Genomic DNA, 20,899 nt, shown 5'->3' on the forward strand with positions numbered 1-20,899 from the left:
TGCGGAACCTTATATCCAACCTCCAGAACATACGAAACCCAACAAAAAAATAAAATGGTCAGTTTATATACCGAATAAAATATTTTCAACACTGCGTTTTCCATGTCCATCTTTCATCCTAGTTTGTGGGCATCGAGTCATCTCAACTCACCTTTTCATCGAGAGCTTTGTGATGTTCAAAGAGAGACTTGAGTGCCTTGAGAACCTCAACCTCGCTGGAGACTCCAGCAGGTGAATTTGTCTGTCTTTTCACCACCGTCATCCTGAGGGACCTCTCGTGTCTTGAAACCAAAGATTCTAAATGTTCTAGAAGTAACTGGAGAAATGAATTCAGAAAAATATTTTTAAAAATTAGTCATTAATTAGAATGTTTGTTATCTCCGTTATCAATTTTTCAGACGATGCACTCGGTGAATGAAGTAACAACACAGATTCTAAATGTTCTAGAAGTAACTGGAGAAATGAATTCAAATATATTTTTAAAAATTAGTCATAAATTAGCATGTTTGGGTACCTCCATTATCAATTTTTCAGACGATGCACTCGGTGAATGAAGTAACAACAAAGATTCTAAATGTTCTAGAAGTAACCACTAACGAAAGAGTGAAATGGAGAGGCTTCGTATGGGAACAAAACAGACAATGGATGTTTCAGGTACAAACCCTTCGTCAGCACAACAATACACAAATTAACGTGGAAAACAAATAAAATAAATAAAACAAATCGTTAGTATTGTACGACCACCGGCTTCAAACAGTCCCCACTGTTTTCTACTTTTAGCAGTAACCAGAGACATCAATTCAAACACTTTTTAAAAGTCAGTCATTAATTAGCATGTGTACCTCAGTTATCTGTTTTTCAGACGATGCACTCAGTGAATGAAGTAACAGCCTAAACATTATAACACATGCCATTCCCCTCTAGGGGTTCCCAACAGCTCAGTTGGTAGAGCACTCGCTTCCCAAGCAAAGGGATAGAGATCTATCAAAGTCAGGTGCAGCCGAGGTTTTTTTCTGACCCCCTTGTCCACCCAGCAGTGATTGGGTAGCTGGATCTGGTGGAAAGTATTTTGCGATAGACTAGCATCCTATCTAAAGGGGGTAGCAAGCAATTGCTGTTGTCTGCTTCACACTTTGGAATCGGGGATATACTCCAGCTTCATGGGCCTGATGGCTTTAAAAGGACTACTACTGCCCTCTCCTTATTCCAACTGTTTTATTTTTCATCAGTCAAAACAAGTTATCATACCTAAATTGATATTCCTCAGAAAACAAAAAAACAAAACAAACAAAAAAAAAAACCCAAAACAAAACAAAGAAAAGAAAAGAAAAGAACAAAAAGAAGAAAATGATCAATTTTTATTTTTTTTGGGGGGGAAAGGCATTTATATATTATCAGTAAAAATGAATTACTTTTTAAAATCTGTGAAATTATGATTATGATAATATAAAGGAGAGGAATAAGAAGGAAAGAATAAAAATTAAATATGCATCCCTTGTAATTTTCTGAAAATTAGTATGATTGATTTACAGTTCACCAGAAAACACTGAAAAAAGCACACAATACACACACGCGCGCAGGCACGCACATACACAAATAAAAGATATGGTCATGGGAAAAAAAAATAGAGAGAGAGATAGAGAGATAGATAGATAGAGAGAGAGATTTTTTTTGTTTGTTTGTTGCTTTAGGTCTCTTCCAACACAATTGAGGTTATATGAGAGACCGCTGAAACAAAAAAAAAACAAGCAATCTAACAAAAATAGTACAAATGTAAATCAAAATCATAACCTAAAGATATCATAAGCTAAATTATAAATAACCAAGAACAAACAGACAGAAGATTTACAGAAAAAAAATATCCCCTGTCAAAAATACAATCACAAACCAAAGAAGCAGGATAGGCTAGTAAAGAGAAGAAGAAACGACATCACTATCGGATCGTACACCCATGCGAACATCATAGGTATATGATTCAAGGGTGATGCTCCCATCCAACCACCCGCTTAAGAGAGAGAGAGAGAGAGAGAGAGAGAGAGAGAGAGAAGAGAGAGAGAGAGAGAAGAGAAAGAGAGAGAGAGAGAGAAAGAGAAGAGAGAGAGAGAGAGAGAGAGAGAGAGAGAGAGAGAGAGAGAGAGAGAGAAGGAGAGTGAAGAGAGACAGAAAATAAAATTTATTATCAAAAAGTTGAAGCATAACAAGACGTTGAATAAAGTTTATCAATTATTATTTTTATACACGGACTCACCCTCGTGTTATTCCTCTCAGCCTTGAGTTCACAGATCTCTTCTTCCCGTTCCAGAAGTTGCTCTCGCACTTGATTCAGCTCTTTGGTAGCAGTGGCAAGCTCCTGATGATAATGAAGGGGGGAAAAAAAGGACAATTGTTTATAGAGAGTTTTATGGGGCTTGTGACACATGCAGCTCATCTCAGAGCCAATAAAAAGGAAGACAGTGGGATTGTTTTAAAAAATATAAATTTATAATTGAAAGCACATGAGAAAAAATAAAACAAAAGGCGAATGGTTCAAATAGGGAGCAACAGATGTAGATTCCAAGAGCACACTATCATTGTACTTAGTTTGAGATCACCTGTAAGTGTAAGTCTCATCCTGACACCAGCACGAGTCACGCAAATGAGAGAGAGAGAGAGAGAGAGAGAGAGAGAGAGAGAGAGAGAGAGAGAGAGAGAGAGAGAGAGAGAGAGAGAGGAGAGAGAGAGGGTGGGGGGGGGGAGAGAGAAATAGAGAGAGAGAGAGAGAGAGAGAGAGAGAGAGAGAGAGAGGGTGGGGGGAAAGAAATAGAGAGAGAGGAGGGAGGTGGAGAGATAGGGAGAGAGAGAAGGAGAGATACATAGATAGAGAGGGAGAAAGATAGATAGATAGATAGATAGATAGAGGGGAGGGAGATGGAGAATTAGGGAGAGAGAGAGAAGGAAAGATACAGATAGATAGATAGAGAGGGAGAAAGATAGATAGAGAGAGAGAGATAGAGAGAGGATGGAGATGGAGAGATAGGGAGAGAGAGGAGAGATACAGATAGATAGAGAGGGAGAGAGAGACAGAGAGAGATGGAGTGAGAGCTGGGGACAGAGAGAGAAACACATACAAAAAAAAGAGAGAGAGAGAGAGAGAGAGAGAGAGAGAGAGAGAGAGAGAGAGAGAGAGAGAGAGAGAGAGAGAGAGAGAGAGAGAGAGAAAACGTCCATTTTAATTAAGAATCGCGATATTAATATAGCAACCCGGGGAAAATGCAAAGGACAGTTTGAAATAGAATATTTATTTAGGGCCTATTCCGAAGATTCCTACGCTCATTAAGAACGGAATGCGAGACGGGCAAAATATGTCATCATTAAAATATAATTATAATAATAACAACAAAAACAACAACAACAATAATAATAATAATAATAATAATAATAATAATAATAATAATAATAATAATAATAATAATAATAATAATGATGATGATGATGATGATGATGATGATAACAATAATAACAACAATAACAAGAACAACAACAACTACTACTACGCTCAACAACAATAAGAACTTCATCATCACCACCACCAAAACAAAAAACAATAAAAACAACATACCAACAAAAACAATAACATTAATAACATGACGAGACGAGAAGAGACGGGACGAGATCAAGACGACAAGAGACGAGACCGAGACGACTGGCAGTTCGATGATATTTATGATTGCGTTGTGGCTGCTCACATGAACAAAAGCTCGAAGGTGCCGCTCGTCCTTACGGCGCAGACAGCGTACCACGTAGTCAGCTCCTCTCAGTACAAGGTCCAGCTCAATGTTCAGGCCGTTGGCCATCGGAATCCCATAAACAAATCACCACCACCATTAACAGTAACAACAATATTTGTTTGGGGGGGGGGGGGGGGGCGCTCTACGACAGCAATCTTAACTAACCCAAATCATCACCTGATGAAAACATTTTGTTTTCCCTAGACTGACACAGATCTATAATCTTGTACAAGATATATCCATGATCTTAGAACATTTCTTGCCACATTGTCAACTTTTCTCGGTAAAAGGTCCAGCTCTACGTTCAGGCCGTTTGGCCATCGGAATCCAGTAAATAAACCACCACCACCATTAACAATCACCTGATGAAAACATGTCCTAGTCTCACACAGATTTCTAGTTCAGGTTCAAGTCCATAAGATGCAAAAGGCACACTGTGCCCCATCACCGCAAATCTTATACTTATACACATCAACGTTACCCATCACACCACACTTGTCCTGTCACTCGTGTCATTCAATGCTCCCGTTGTTTTTGTATATTATGTGGAAAACGCGTTGAAATGATGTTAGGTCTGTGATGTCTATTATGTCATCAGGTCGATTTATTATCGTATACACGATACATCCACCATCCAATATACGATTCATCCACGATCCAAGAACATTTCTTAAACTATACACACAGCACATGAAAAAATAACGAATTCCTCAAGTGAATTAAGTGTGCTATGAGACTCTTGGCGCTTTAAACGCAGAATAAGAACTGCTAGTTATCAATATGACAGGACGCTGGTCTTTCGCAGAGATCTTTCGGACAAACATTACCAAAGACACGGGAATCCGTATTCAATCACCGCTGAATAGGCAGAGAAAATGATCAAGTAAATAAAAGAAAGGAATAATATTAACACATTACCCAGGATTTAACACAACAAGATATGATAGCAAAGAAGTAACCTATTTTTTTTATGTAGAAAGCTGACGCTATGCGCTACGACAGCAATATTAACCCAAACCATCCCATGAAGAAACATTTTGCTTTCTCTAGACTCACACAAATCTATAAATATAATATTACACACGAGAAAGCCACGACCCAAGAACATTTCTTTGGCTTTACACATAACAGACCTCTCTACTAATACGAAAAATTCGTATAATTACGAAATTATGGGTTAAACTTCAGAACTTCACGAGAATCCATAAGTCATTAAAACTTATTAAAAATGAAAGTTGGTTCCAGATTATAATTTTAAGGCTTTTGAAGTCTTATTTAATCAATGTGAGGGTAAATTGCTAATCCATATAAAGTTAACTATAGCGACGACTAAAAACTCCTAAAAACTACGATTCTTTAAAGTTCAACTTGGCAGGTCTGAATAACATTTGAATACAAATAATTCCTTTCGGGTTATGCGGATCATGGCGCTTCAAACACTGAGTAAGAACTGCTAGCTACCATTGAGATAGGACGCGGGCCTTTCGCAAAGATCTTTCCGACAAAAACATTACCAAAGATGATCCACTGAAAGAAGAGAACAATCTTTACACATTACCAAGCATTACCTTACACGACTCGATATGATAGCAAAGAAGTTACTTACTGCCTTGTCACATCATATCTGCCACAAAATGTCACAAATCTGCTGCTTTGAAAGAAGGATTTTTTTTATTTTTTTTTAATTTTCAATTATGCATACAAAACGTCCCTCGCTAATAACAAACATAAATTTAATTACTTTAATTTTGAGGCATTTTCTCAAAGGTCAGGAACCTAGAAAATTCATATATTGATAATATCACACTTCCAATGACTTCACCACACGCATTGGGCTTCACAACATATCATCATGGGTGAAAGTTAACGGGGATCCATTTGCCTGAAAGACAGACCGATAATTCCTAGTATTAAAAGTTAACGTAATAAAGCCGACGACAGAAGAGTCAAAATGCCGGAAGGCGATTATTACATTATTACACTTACTAAAAGACCGGAATTTCCGGCATTTGCCGACGAACTTTCACTCATGCATATCATTCATTTTAAAACTTTTCAGCAGACAATACGGAACCAAATTGATATTTCATGCAGTGTAAGTAGCCTGCCTGGAAAGCGTTATTTCATTTATCCATCCTTTTCATCAATCACACAATTAATTATTTAACTGGTTAATTATTCAAATCTATTTTATTATAAAACTTGTTTCCTTTATCATACATATTTATTTATTTATGAATATTTATTAACTTATTATTTCTTTAGATTCTGATTTCTTTCTTTTTTACTTAATTACTTTTCATTTCTTTATCTATTTACTTATTTATTTACATATTTCTTTCTTTATCTATTTAACTTATTTACATATTTATTTCTTTATCTATTTAATTATCTATTTACTTGTTTATTCATTTATCTATTTTCTATTTATGTATTTGTTCACTTATTCAATCCTTTATCTACTAATATATTTATCTACTTACGTAATTATTTATTTATTTGTACTTGTACCAACAATCTTAACACCATATTATCTACCACTACATATAAAGTCATTAACACCCGAGGATTCAAGGGCACAACTCTTGAGAGGCTGGAGTTTTTCCATTCATCGTCACCATCCAGTCATTAACCCCCGTCAACGCTGCTCGGCATTTATTCTCAAGACAAGTGTGGCCACCGACCGACATCGCACGAATGAGCAAATTCGCCTCATGCATTATCATTAACTCACTCAACCCTAACACCGACTATATCCGTAGTTTACCCGGGTTACATTTACCCCACGCCTATTTATATTACATCTTTTTTTATGAGACAAATTATAGGCGTAGTATCAAAGCTAATGTTCTTTTTTTTTTTTTTTTTTTACATGTTAATGATAGTTGAATAAAACTACCTATGAATGCACATGCACATTTTTTTTTCCTCCAGTTTTGAAAAGTAGCAAAAAAATCTCTAGGATTGATTGAGTTAATGAAAATTGAAACTTCAAAGACGATAACCTTTTCAACCGTCTTGTTTCTTTATTTAGCGTCCTCGAATAAGGACTACAAATAAATGAATTAGATGAAATTGAATGGCTGTATTGAATTTGTAGGGCATGACGAAAACCAATTACTTAAAGAAAGCAAGATTTGCACCACAAGGATGTTACTTAAAGTTAGCTTGACGCTCATCGTGAGCAATCAGAATCAATTCCAATAATTGTTCGGAACACACTGGAACAGGTCGTTTTTATAGATGATAAATAATAATAATAATAATAATAATAATAATAATAATAATAATAATAATAATAATAATAATAATAACAATAACAATAACAATAATAATAATAATAATAATAATAATAATAATAATAATAATAATAATAATAATAATAATAATAATAACAATAACAATAACAATAAAAATAATAATAATAATAATAATAATAATAATAATAATAATAATAATAATAATAATAAAGGCATCCGTCTTTGAGACCTATATATCTATATATTATTTCTTCATTTATGTTGTAATCAATATTAAGTTAATTCCCTTTCAGCTTCTTGAATACCAAAGAGCAGTGAAAACCCACTGATTAATTTTAGGAGAGAGAGAGAGAGAGAGAGAGAGAGAGAGAGAGAGAGAGAGAGAGAGAGAGAGAGAGAGAGAGAGAGAGAGAGAGAGAGAGGGAGAGAGAGAGAGAGAGGGAGAGAGAGAGAGAGACTGAGGTTGGGTGTAGGAGAAAGTGAAAGCATGGAGAGATGGAGAGAAAGAGTAGATAGATAGATAGATAGATAGATAGATAGATAGATAGATAGTTAGATAGATAGATAGATAGATAGATAGATAGATAGTTAGATAGATAGATAGTTTAGATAATTAAGATAGACAGATAGAGCACCTACAAAATATGTCTAACTTCTACGTCATGGCACAAGAAGACTGAAGGGCTAGAACTCAGCTGGTCGCTGGTTCCGATAAGTAAGTAAGAATACCAAAAACGACCTTTTGTCACGATATCCCTTCTTTTCTTGAAAGTTAAAAATAGCAAAGAGAGAGACCTTTTTTTAAAAAAAAAAAATTTTCTTCTCAACGCCGATCGTCAGACAGACCGAAACGAAGGTGGCGGCGACAAATCAGCCGTTGTAAAATCAATAGCGGTATTTAAATCCTACTCCTCTCAAGTGTCAAACAATACTGGGCCAGCAGACACAATGCCCGCGTGTGTGCTAGCAATGAAAGGGATATACTATTTATTCTTTCATTTATGTATTTATTTATTTATTTATTTATTTATGTTGTAATCGATATTCATTTAATTCACTTTCAGCTTCTTGAATGTCAAAGAGAAGTGAACGACCACTGATTAATTTTAGGAGATGGTAGAGAGACATACAAGCAGAGAGAGAGAGAGAGAGAGAGAGAGAGAGAGAGAGAGAGAGAGAGAGAGAGAGAGAGAGAGAGAGAGAGAGAGAGAGAGAGAGAGAGAGAGAGAGGTAGAGAAAGACAAAAAAAATAGATAGATAGATAGATAGATAGATAGATAGATAGATAGATAGATAGATAGATAGATAGATAGATAGATAGATAGATAGATAGATAGATAGATTGATAGATAGGTAGTTAAGATAGACAGATAGATAGATGGATACCTACAAAATACGTCTAACTTCAATGTCTACGTCATGGCACAAGACCGAAGGGCTAGAACTCAGCTGATCGCTAGTTCGGACAAGTAAGTAAGAATACCAAAAAAAAAAACGACCTTTTGTCACGATATCCCCGCTTTTCTTGAAAGTTAAAAATAGCAAAGAGAGAGACCTTAAAAAAAAAAAAAAATTTTTTTTTTTCTTCTCAACGCCGAGCGTCAGACAGACCGAAACGAAGGTGGCGGCGACAAATCAGCCGTTGTAAAATCAATAGCGGTATTTAAATCCTACTCCTTTCAAGTATCAAACAATGCTGGGCCAGCAGACACAATGCCCGCGTGTGTGCTAGCAATGAAAGGGATATACTATTTATTCTTTCATTTATGTATTTATTTATTTATGTTGTAATCGATATTCATTTAATTCACGTTCAGCTTCTTGAAAATGTCAAAGAGAAGTGAACGACCACTGATTAATTTTAGGAGATGGTAGAGAGGCAGAGAGAGGGAGAGAAAGAAAGAGAGAAAGATAGATAGATAGATAGATAGATAGAGAGAGAGAGAGAGAAAGAGAGAGAGAGAGAGAGAGAGAGAGAGTGAGGGTAGCAGAAAGTGAGAGGATGAAGGTGGGGAAAGAGTAGATAGATAGATAGATAGATAAAAGGCAAAAGAAAAGTGACTCGAGTTATCTAACTCCGAGAGAAAATAAAAACGTGCAATATAGTTGAGCTAGCCAAACAGTTTCTATTGCCACCACCACCACCAATAATAACAATAATAATAATAATAATAATAATAATAATAATAATAATAATAATAATAATAATAATAATAATAACAATAATAATAATAATAATATAATAATAATAATAATAATAATAATAATAATCATCATAATAATAATAATAATAATAATAATAATAATAATAATAATAATAATAATAATAATAATAATAATAATAATAATAATAACACCTTACTAATAATGCATATGGACATTATAATGCTGAATACTTATTCGTTGATAAATTTATGTGGCCTAACCAGTAAGATCTATATATATATATATATATATATATATATATATATATATATATATATATATATATATATATATATATATATATATATATATACATATATATATATATATATTTATAAGATGTCGATGGGCCTAATATGACACAACACATCTGCAAAATTCAACTCCAGTTCGAAAGCACTTGTAATTAATTACACTTCCCAACAATGTCTTAACCACAACTAAAACAACCCACACGAATTCACCACCTTCACCATGCGATCAAAATTCAAAAGAACAAGAAATACCACTAGTCTTGCACTGCACTCTTCAAAATCATATTCCAATTCCGATCACTCACCGATGAGAAATAAACAAATAAATTAAAAAAAAATAATAATCATCGTCGTCGTCTTCATCATTAACGAAACAAACAAAACCAGCAAACGAAATTTTTTAATAAAAGTTTTACGGTAAATACCCCCACAGCAATCGACATGGTGGGACAACAATAATCAATACGCCATCATAAATATAGACATCGGAAACGAATGAAGGGGTAGGGGAGGAAAGGGACGGGAAGGGAAGGGAGGGGAAGGGGTATATGACGTAGGCAGTAGCATTAGCAGAAGCAGCAGCAACAGCACCCAGCCGTCTTTTTTTTTTTTTAAATTAGAAAGGTAGCAACTGGAAATCATTCCATATCATTATTATAGTAATTATGACAACAAACTCACTTGACTAGCTAGTCATTTAATTGAATACTGACTGGCCGACTTTAAGTAGTTCATACCAACGCCTGACTTACGTGAGGCGATGTGGTTTAGTCGCCTTCGCCTTAGGAAGGTCTTGGGTTCGAGTCCCGCTCTGAGCGGTGAATAGTTGAGTCCTTGGAAGAAAAAAAAAATCTCTTTAAATAAGTAACTAAATAAAAATAAATAAAATTTCCTTTATTCAACCCATAGGGAAGACTGGAATCGTCCAAAGTGCAGCACCGCAAATTGAGCTGAGGCGAAGTGACTTGCTCTCAGACAGCGCAGGGGCAGGTGATCGAACTCGGTACTTTTCAGGTACGAAGCAAAGACCGTACCACTGAGCCACGCTTCCCCGCTGCTACTCACGACCGCTCATTGTACTTAGGTGTAAAATGAATACTTGGTCGTTAACAGCGTTGGCCCTGTCGAAAATAAAAATGTAATATCGCCAAGCAGGCGTCACGTCTCGTCCTACATGTTATGTGTTGATGTTGGCCAAGGACCCCTTGTAAAGCTCTTTGAGCATGTTAAGTGGACATTGCGTTACATAGTTACATAAAATCTCGAGTTTCTGTTTTTTCCCTAGTCATTATGTCTTTAAACAACTAGACAAAGTTAATTTCGATCACTGTGTGTGTGTTTGAAATTTTATTTTTAGCTTTGGATTATACCTGTATCTCACTCGTTGAGTTATGACGTGACGCCGATTCGTTTTTTAAAAGTACTCGTGCATTTATTATTATTATTACAATCATCATCGCCATCATCATCATCACTATTATTAATATTATTATTATTATTATTATTATTATTATTATTATTATTATTATTATTATTATTATTATTATTATTATTATAATAATAATAATAATAATAATTATTATTATTATTATTATTATTATTATCATCATCATCATCATCATCACTATTATTATCATCATCGTTATTATTATTATTATTATTATCATCATCATCATCATCATTCCTCTTCATGAAATCGCCTCTTCATCGTCATCGTCACCGCTACCACCACTACCACTACCACCACCACCACCATCATCATCATCATCATCATCATCATCATTATCATCACCATCATTCCTCTTCATGAAATCGATGTTACTGCATGATGCAGCATACTGCCATTGAATTCCATACCATAGAATTTAAACAAGTGAGAATCCAGTGGAAGGGGTAGTGGCGTGGAAGAGGATAGTATTTGTCTTGCTTTCAGTTTGTGTCACACCTCCTTTTTGGCTTTTCCTGCATGAGGCATCGTACGAGACACTTTGGCGGGAACTGCGCATGTGCAACATGCTGCATTTAAAAAGTGAGAACGTAGGATTTCATAGAATTAATAATTCACTTAATTTGCTCAAAAGCTCTTCACAAAGGTCCCAAGCCAACGGCAAGACTAAACATACAGGACGAGGCTTAACGCCCGTTAGGCGCCCTTTTGTACTAACATTCTTACAATTGTCAATGCCGTCTATATTTCCTTCATGGCAACAAATATGTAGGGAGACCACCAACATCAATAGTAACTACCCTGATCCAGGATCTCTCTACATAACAGTAATTTCTTGATTCGGATGAGGCAGAATTAAACCCTGAAGAACTAAGATAAACTGCAGTGCCCTACGTAATAAAGTCACAACAAGATCTTGACAGCTTCAAAACTCTGGCCGTGACCAATGGAAACAATTAACAACATGGATGGAGAGAGCAGCTATACTCATCGGCGTTTTTTAAAATTTGTGAGTGAATCACACAATTCTCAGCAAGCGTCATTCAGACTGCGAGGCTTACTACTAACTTATTTACATATTCGTGTCAAGGTAAATTAATTGGGGGACAATGTGTGTAAAAGTAAAATGCCTTTCTTAGGGACCAAATGCAGGAATACGGTTCCTGAGATCATGGTCACCCATCCAACCCCCAAACCCTCAAACCAAGTCTTACTTATCCTTATAATTATTTTTTTTAAATCGGAGTTTTAGAGACACTTGCAGATCTCTGCATACTTGAAAAATCGTATTTTTTTATATTTTTTTTAGGAGATAACTAATGTGGACGTTATAGTTAACATTACAAATCACCAATTCAATCTCACAATGATTAAATAACACTTCACACTCCATAAAATAATGTGCTTTAAGTATCAACTTTCATTTTCAATACGTTTTAATTTCTGAAAATGGATCCGAAATATCGCAATTTTACGAATTGTTCGTAGTACTGTAACAGGCATGTCTGAAATTAGCGGAATGGCGGAAAGGAAGAGTGAAAATCGGAATGATTCCGCCAAAAGGTTGACATGTATGTGTACGTACCGCTCGGCCATCGATCCAATTCGGCTGATTAAGTCAAACAAGTGTTTAAAAAGTTCAATATCTTTTTCTTCTATTCTGCAGTTGCGCTCGCTCCTCACCTAATTAAAACGCCACCTCCTCCCACCCCACAAATAACCACCAACCCACCTCATTCTCCATCATTACCGCCAGGACGATAAATTTGACTCGTTGTGGCCCCCCTAGGCACAATACAAACTATAGACATCCCAGCACAGCGTACCTTGGGCCAAGATAATTATGAAGAATAATTGAAGACGTCATGCAAAATGAGACGTTTTAGTGGGTGAGGAAAGGCGAGAGAGAGGAGAGAGAGAGAGAGAGAGGGGGGGGGGAGAGAGAGAGAGAGAGAGAGAGAGAGAGAGAGAGAGAGAGAGAGAGAGAGAGAGAGAGATGATATTCCAACCAATTTCCAAATAGTGAGTATTATTAATTTAATAAGTCCCCTCTTGTCGTAATTTCAATCGCCAACTTCAAATGTTGAACGTACGTACCCCTTCCCCTCCTCCCTCCCCCTAATCGACTAATTACCTTACCTTTAACGGATACGTGCAAATTGACTACAGAGTGAGTACCGACTTTATATGAACAAACACACTGCCGTACTCTGAGAGCAAAACGAAACAAAACACATTAAAAAAATTTTGCCCCGAAAACTCGTCCCTCAAATCATATCGATAGGTAAAAACTACACTCATCTTCTCTAAAACTGTCAAATCCGGGGCTTCGTTGAAGTCACTTTAATCGATCGAGATCTAAAGGACGAGCTTTCTGTCCAAAATTTTATAAATGTGTGTGTGTGTGTGTATGTGTGTTTTAAATAGCAGCAGAGTTGTTAGTATTTTCGATGACAAGCACACACTGAGATCGTTTGATCGTACAAATAATTAATTCGTGGGCCGCCGAATACACGGTTAAGAAAACGGTTCTTGTCACAAGAATACTCAAATTATACCTTTACAACTCCGATTACAAAGAGAAAATAATAATATAGGGTCTAGGATGGTAATAGTAATACTCGACCATAACTCAGATACAATGAGAATTAATTAAGTACCAATGGTCTACGATTCGGATCTCACGATATAGGTTTAACTTGTTAACTGCCGTACTCTGGAAAAAAAGACACGTATATTCAAAAAATTGCCAGAAAACTCATCCTTCAAATATCAATCGTTTTAAATTACCCTCATCTTGGACAAACTTGGGACCGCGATAGGTCCTAGGTTTGAAAGTCTTTGCCAAGATGAAAGTTATTTCAATCGGTCGATACTTGAAGAACACGTTTTCTGGCCAAATTTTTAAATACGAGTTTTTTCCACAATACGGCATGGCATGTATATGAGTAGTACTCGACTATAACTAGGATACAATGAGAATTAATTAAGTACTAGTGGTCTACGATTCGGACCTCACGATACAGGTTTAACCCAGTTAACTAGCGTACGCTTAAAAGACACGTATATTCAAAAAATGGCCAGAAAACTCGTCCTTCAAAGATCGATCGATTTAAATTACCCTCACCTTGGCCAAACTCCGTTGTCCCCACAGTAGTCAAGAGTAGAGGGGCGCATGATTGGTACTAAGTTTGAAAGCCAAATTTTGTGTGGCTGGAGAGCTCAGTCGATTGTGCGACCGCTCGCTGCCCCCCCCCCCCCCGCGCTCTCTCTCTCTCTCAGCCAGGCGGAGGATGTCGCGTCAATTGGACCCTAGTTTGGCACCGACCCCGTGACTTTTTATTCTCTATTTTCATCTGGCGCTCTCATCAAAACCCAATTTTTCTCATCATTATTAATACAAGTGCCGCTCCACACTTTTTCAATAACAGCAATAAATTAAAAAAAAATAATTCATTAAAAAAAAAATAATTAAACTTGTATTACCGATTCCTCAATAAAGAAATTGAAATCCAAAGTTAAAACATGGGATGGGGGAGGTTGGAATTTTTAAAAATGACCAGCTCTTACCCCGAAAAATATGTAATTCTCACCAATTACTATAACCGGATAAACGTGCACATGTAAATTATGGATATGTAAAATATTAAAAATCGTCATAGGGCAATTTAAAAAAAGAAAGAAAAAAAAAAAGAAAAGGGAGAGAGAGCACAATGAAAGTTCAAAGCATATTCAAACAACAGCTCTTACTTCTATTTCTGTAATGAGTAGCATTAATTTATATCACCGATGCCATTTAGATTACCGACGGGGTCTCGGCCTAGACGAAAAGCCGACGCCGTTGCGTATAATAGCCGTGCCATTAGCTTAAAACAAAAGAACGCCTCTCGGGCGACGACGCTATGAAACGCAAGCGCGCCGACAATTAAAACAGCAGAAATGCTAGAACCACCCAAAGTCCCTTCGGAGAGCATCGCTATGAAAAAGTCATTTGTAGGGGACGTAACCCCATCCCAAGTGCTGGATCCGCATTGAAATCGAGTTAACCCTGAACCAACACAGGCAATAATTTTTTTTAGAAAAAAAATAAAAAATAAAAAATAAAAAAAATAAAAAAAAAAAAGGGGGGGGGGGGGGGGCAAAATTTCAATTTTGTAAAAGTCTGTACTAACTAAAACGCATGATTTCCATCCTTTTCATAAGAATTTTCACTTAAATATATTATGCTTTTGAATAGATTAATGTAGAGTTGTTTAACTTAGTTATACAATTCCATGTCTGAGTGAAGCAACTGAAACGAAATAAATTGTGTTTAAAAATGAGAATTCGGAAGGGGGGGGGGGGGGAATCCGAATTTGGCTATCTATATTTCTCTTTAACACCGAAATAAAAAAAAAAAACATAAAACAGACAACAACAAAAATAAAGAAAAAAAATCAACCAAAAACAAACAATATACCGATTAAATCGGGATATTGATCTATTGATCGTGCCATCCCGACTATGTTGTTTTTGTGGGGGTAGGTTAGAGATAGGTTTTTATTAGAATGTCCGATAAGCGAACTGCAATTCATTATGGGCTTGATCGAACATCGCTGCAACGTACGGACACTATTCTACGTTGGTTTAAAAGCATTTCCCAATACAACAACGGGACCATAACAATTTGGGTTATCAGAACTGAAAATATGTACACGTCGGTATGGGCTCAAGTTGGAGGGAATCTTAAATGATCGACATCATCATCATCCTTGCCTTTTTCACCCTGGGTCAGGGTACAGGCCACAGACAAAACAGTTTCCATCCCTCTCTATCTTGAGCTAACGTTTTAATATCATTCCACGTCTTATCACTTCTCTGTATATCAGCTTCTTTAACTCTTCTTCATGTTCCCCGTAGCCTTCCCCTTTGACCTTCTGCCCTGGAGGTTCCAGTCCAATACTCTCTTTATTATAGTGGAGTCATTTTTTCACAACTGATCTTCATTCGCAGTAGAAGTTTTCTGGCCAAAATGTACAAAAAAAAAAAAAAAAACACAACAAAAAAACAAAAAAAAAAAAACAACAAACAAAACAAAAACAAACAAACAAACAAACAAAAAACACAAAAAAAAACACACACACACAAAAAACACGTGTTTTGTCACCTTTGCCCCCCCCCCCCCCCCCAAAAAAAAAAAAAAAAAAACAAAACAAAAAACAAAAACAAAAAAGTTTCTATAATTAGAAATGCCATTGTTTTGACGCCATTATTTAACCCGTCCAGGCGATTCTAGTAAATGGGAAACGGGTGAACGAAGTGCACTGCTGTAAAATCGAGGAGTCCCGTAATCGTAATTACTTATTATTGTCAATATCATAATTAAGAGATGAATGCGGAGCGCGCCAGCAATCATTATGTGCTAAGCCCTTTTTAAAAATATACCAATACATAATGATAGTTGTAGGACTCTCTCTCTCTCTCTCTCTCTCTCTCTCTCTCTCTCTCTCTCTCTCTCTCTCTCTCTCTCTCTCTCTCTCTCTCTGTGTGTGTGTGTGTGTGTGTGTTATGGGTGCATAACAGTAATTACATCTACACATCGATAGAGATGATGATAATCAACAAGGATAATAATAATAATAATAATAATAATAATAATAATAATAATAATAATAATAATAATAATAATAATAATAATAATAATAATAATAATAATAATAATAATAATAATAACATATTTTTTTAAAATTCGATAAAATAACAAAATATTGAAGCTAACTTTTCTATGCTGATCAAAACAAACCTACATGCAAATGCTAATAATAAATATCGTCAACTACCCATGTCTTCACGACAAAATCTCCAGTTAAAAACTATAGAATCCAAAAAAATAGAAATAAGAGAAAAACGAATTATAATCCCAGAAGTTTTGATCAATTCCTTTGTACTTTAAAAAGTAGGATTATAGCCATTCATTAGTGGTAAATGAGACAAAAGAAAAAAGCAGATAGCATCTAAATTGTACAGAATCATGCCGTTAGGCTTGATTTAAAACAATCTTCAGCAACCTGCCTCCTTCAAGAGCTTCATTGACTTCTTGTTAGGCTTGATTTAAAACAATCTTCAGCAACCTGCCTCCTTCAAGAGCTTCATTGACTTCTTGTTAGGCTTGTTTTAAAACAATCTTCAGCAACCTGCCTCCTTCAAGAGCTTCATTGACTTCTTGCTTGTTAGGCCCGTTTTAAAACAATCTTCAGCAACCTGCCTCCTTCAAGAGCTTCATTGACTTCTTGTTAGGCTTGTTTTAAAACAATCTTCAGCAACCTGCCTCCTTCAAGAGCTTCATTGGCTTCTTGTTAGGCTTGTTTTAAAACAATCTTCAGCAACCTGCCTCCTTCAAGAGCTTCATTGGCTTCTTGTTAGGCTTGTTTTAAAACAATCTTCAGCAACCTGCTTCCTTCAAGAGCTTCATTGGCTTCTTGTTAGGCTTGTATTAAAACAATCTTCAGCAACCTGCCTCCTTCAAGAGCTTCATTGACTTCTTGTTAGGCTTGTTTTAAAACAATCTTCAGCAACCTGCCTCCTTCAAGAGCTTCATTGGCTTCTTGTTAAGACGCGAATAATGTATAAAATTGCCACAAGGCTTATAAATATTTACACACTGGGTCTCAGTTGCATATTAACATTCTTTTAAATGTATATCTACTGTATACTCCAATAAGAACCTTGAGATCGAGTGATGACAAGCGCAAATTGATGACGCCAAAGGAACGTCGTAAGGTTGGCACTAAATCGTTTCAATTTGCCGCCCCTCAATGTTGGAATTCAGTACCAGTATTGGATTCAATAGTCTGATGTCACGTCGCCCAGCAACGGCGGTCTTCGTGGTTCTAAACAAAGAAAATCGGTACTTTTTATTCTTCATGCTGGCTAGAACTTTTCATATGTCTGGTGATCAGAATGTGTAAAAGTCAAATCATGATCAGATTTATAATGTTTTTTTCCTCTCTGTATACGCTTTTATGCTCGTCGGAGATATTTCATAAGGACGTCCGCCATTGTTCCGACAGTTAAGAGCCAGTTAATAAGTTACCATGCGTCATTACGAGGGAAGTGACGTCACGACTGTTGAAGCGTATTCCTTAAGCCATCCTCATCCCTTCAATTTTTAAAAGCTCAACTTAAAAACCCATTAATTTGTTCCAAATGTAATTAATTGATGATCTGTTTGTTTGCGGATTTGTATATTTCCATTGGTGACAATGTAAAGCACTTGGTGCCTGTTTAGACTGGGTAAAGAGCAATACTAAGTGCTGTTTATTATTTAATATCCAGACCCTATTCTCTCTCTCTCTCTCTCACACACACACACTCTCTCTATCCTATCTCTCTCTCACACACACACACACTCTCTCCCTCTCTATCCTATCTCTCTCACACACTCACACACATTATCTCCCTCTCTTTCACACACACACTCACTCTCTCTCTATCCTATCTCTTTCACACACACACACACACTCTCTATCCTATCTCTCTCTCACATACACTCTCTACCTATCTCTCTCTCACATACACTCTCTCCCTCTCTCTCTCACACACACTCTCTATCCTATCTCTCTCTCACACACACTCTCTCCCTCTCCCTCTCTCCTCTTTCCTACAGCAGCAATATCACCCAGTTAACTGCCGTACTCAGGAAAAACGTGTACAGTATTTAAAATTTTGGCCAGAAAACTTGTATATCCTCAAATATCCATCGATTTAACCAACCCTCATCTTGGTAAAAACTCTCAACACACGAGACTTCGCAAAGACCGCATGTAGTGGATGCAGTGGTATAACATAATAAATCGCTAAGCTCTGACGAAACAACTTTTCTAAAGATGAACATTTTGGCAAGAATTATTTTAACTCCCTATCGATAAATATAAAAACGACCCCAGAATTACATATACTATTTGTTAAATGTTAAACCTAGAATTTTGATCACCATCATCATTATTACAATCCTGATGTGTGTGCGAGAGAGAGAGAGAGAGAGAGAGAGAGAGAGAGAGAGAGAGAGAGAGAGAGAGAGAGAGAAAAATGAAATGAAGTGTTCAATTTTTTGTCTATCCGTCTTAAATTAAATGAGGAAATTAAAAAAAAAAAAAAAAAGGCAAGGAAGAAAAGCGTCCCACAACATTATTAACAATGACGATATCCTAACGCCCCCACTCACCCCAAAAACTCTGCTTTGCTTACGAGTACGATTAAAGTGTAAGCAAGTTGTCATGACAACTCCCCATCAACTATTTAGCAGACGACAAGTCATTACCCCAAGTTGTGACGGACTAACCCAAAGAAGAAAAAGAGAGAGAGAGAGAGAGAGAGAGAGAGAGAGAGAGTACTCTAATTAGTGGGATTATCCGAGGTAACTTAAGTCGTCCCATCACAAGGCAGGATTGGAAGATGTGTATCAGTCATATTGCTATTGTGACAGCTTCAATTTTAAATAATACGCAAACAAAACTATAAAATGTCTCATTTCAGACCAAGGACGCAAAGCTAAAACTACACTACCGTACCCTGCCCCCCCCCCCCCCTCCCCCCACAAACAAAAAACAAAACCAAAAACAACAAACAAACAATTCAATTTTAAATAATATACAAACAAAACAATAAAATGTCTCATTTAATACCAAAAACACAAAGCTACAACTACACAACCGTACCCTTAAAAAAAATAATAAAAAAAAATAAAAACAACTTTCGAAATTACCAGAAAACCCGTCCTTCCAATAATAATATCGATGGATTAATATTAAAACGACCCTCATCTCGGCACAGACACTTAGAAGATGAGATGAGAGTCTTGCTATTCGATCGATGTTTATGCCCAAATTTATAAAAAGTGTTTTGTTGTGCGGCTGTGCGGTCTAGTGAGTGGTATGACACTCGCTTTCGGGTCGGAAGGTCCTGGGTTCGAGCTTCACTCGGTGCATAGTTGAGGCCCTTGGAGAAAAGGTTCTTCACTCACATTCTCTCACCGTACTCATGTGTAAAATGAGTACCTGGCCGTTAACAGCGCTGTTCTGTCCGAAAAAAAAAATGTAATATCGCCTAAGAGCCGTCATGTCTCGTCCTACATGTTAAGTGTTACTGTTGGCCTGGGACAAACTTTGAGACTTAGAGTGGATATTGCGCTATATAAAAACTCTCATTATACAATTTTTTGGTTTGTCATTAAATAATTTCCAGAGTACGACAGTATAGAAGGACGAGACACATTGATTAAGGGTATGGTAATAGAAGCACAGCAAAGGTAGGCCGACTTTATTCTTTCTTCTAAAGATAAGCCCTGGCTTACGAGGTAGACACCTGCCCTTATATACCAATAAGATCTCTCTCTCTCTCTCTCTCTCTCTCTCTCTCTCTCTCTCTCTCTCTCTCTCTCTCTCTCTCTCTCACTCTCTCTCGAATTACAATAAACGAATAAATAAGTAATAAGTAATAATAATAATAATAATAATAATAATAATAATAATAATAATAATAATAATAATAATAATAATAATAATAATAATAATAATAATAATAATAAAAAAAATAGATAAAAAGTATCCATTCCATTCCCTCTCCTAAGTAAACGATGCATGATTCACCCGTTGACAAAATGGTACAAGAGAGATAACCAAAATAAATGTATCCTTTGGAAATGACAATCACCAAATGCTCCAACGGATTATCTACCTTGAATGCATGTAAGCACTATTGAGCAAGCGAGAGAGAGAGAGAGAGAGAGAGAGAGAGAGAGAGAGAGAGAGAGAGAGAGAGAGAGAGAGAGAGAGAGAGATCTTAAGTGGTGGGATTATCACAAGGAATAGAAGACGTGTGTATTAATAATAAATAATATGATGAGAAATTCAATTCAAGATAATAAGTAAAACAAAACAATCACGATGTGTATTACGGGGGCCATTCCACATCAAGGACACAAAGGTA

General features: G+C 36.2%; 1 protein-coding gene across 8 annotated transcripts in view; it reads right to left on the reverse strand.

The window, feature by feature from the left end:
• The window catches only part of LOC144978725 (liprin-alpha-1-like), a 76,407-nt gene that overhangs the window by 51,478 nt on the left and 4,030 nt on the right, over positions 1-20,899 (reverse strand). For all 8 annotated transcript variants that reach the window (XM_078925153.1, XM_078925151.1, XM_078925152.1 and 5 more), the window contains exons 2-3: positions 2,249-2,350; positions 152-316 (exon numbers count right to left, since the gene is read on the reverse strand). In XM_078925153.1, the coding sequence (XP_078781279.1) occupies positions 152-316; positions 2,249-2,350 (267 nt within the window). The remainder of the gene's footprint in view (positions 1-151; positions 317-2,248; positions 2,351-20,899) is intronic.

The sequence above is a fragment of the Berghia stephanieae genome, chromosome 8 (genome assembly GCF_034508935.2).
Source record: "Berghia stephanieae isolate SIO BIC M18660-M18661 chromosome 8, UCSD_Bste_1.3, whole genome shotgun sequence".
Lineage (NCBI taxonomy): Eukaryota > Metazoa > Mollusca > Gastropoda > Nudibranchia > Aeolidiidae > Berghia > Berghia stephanieae.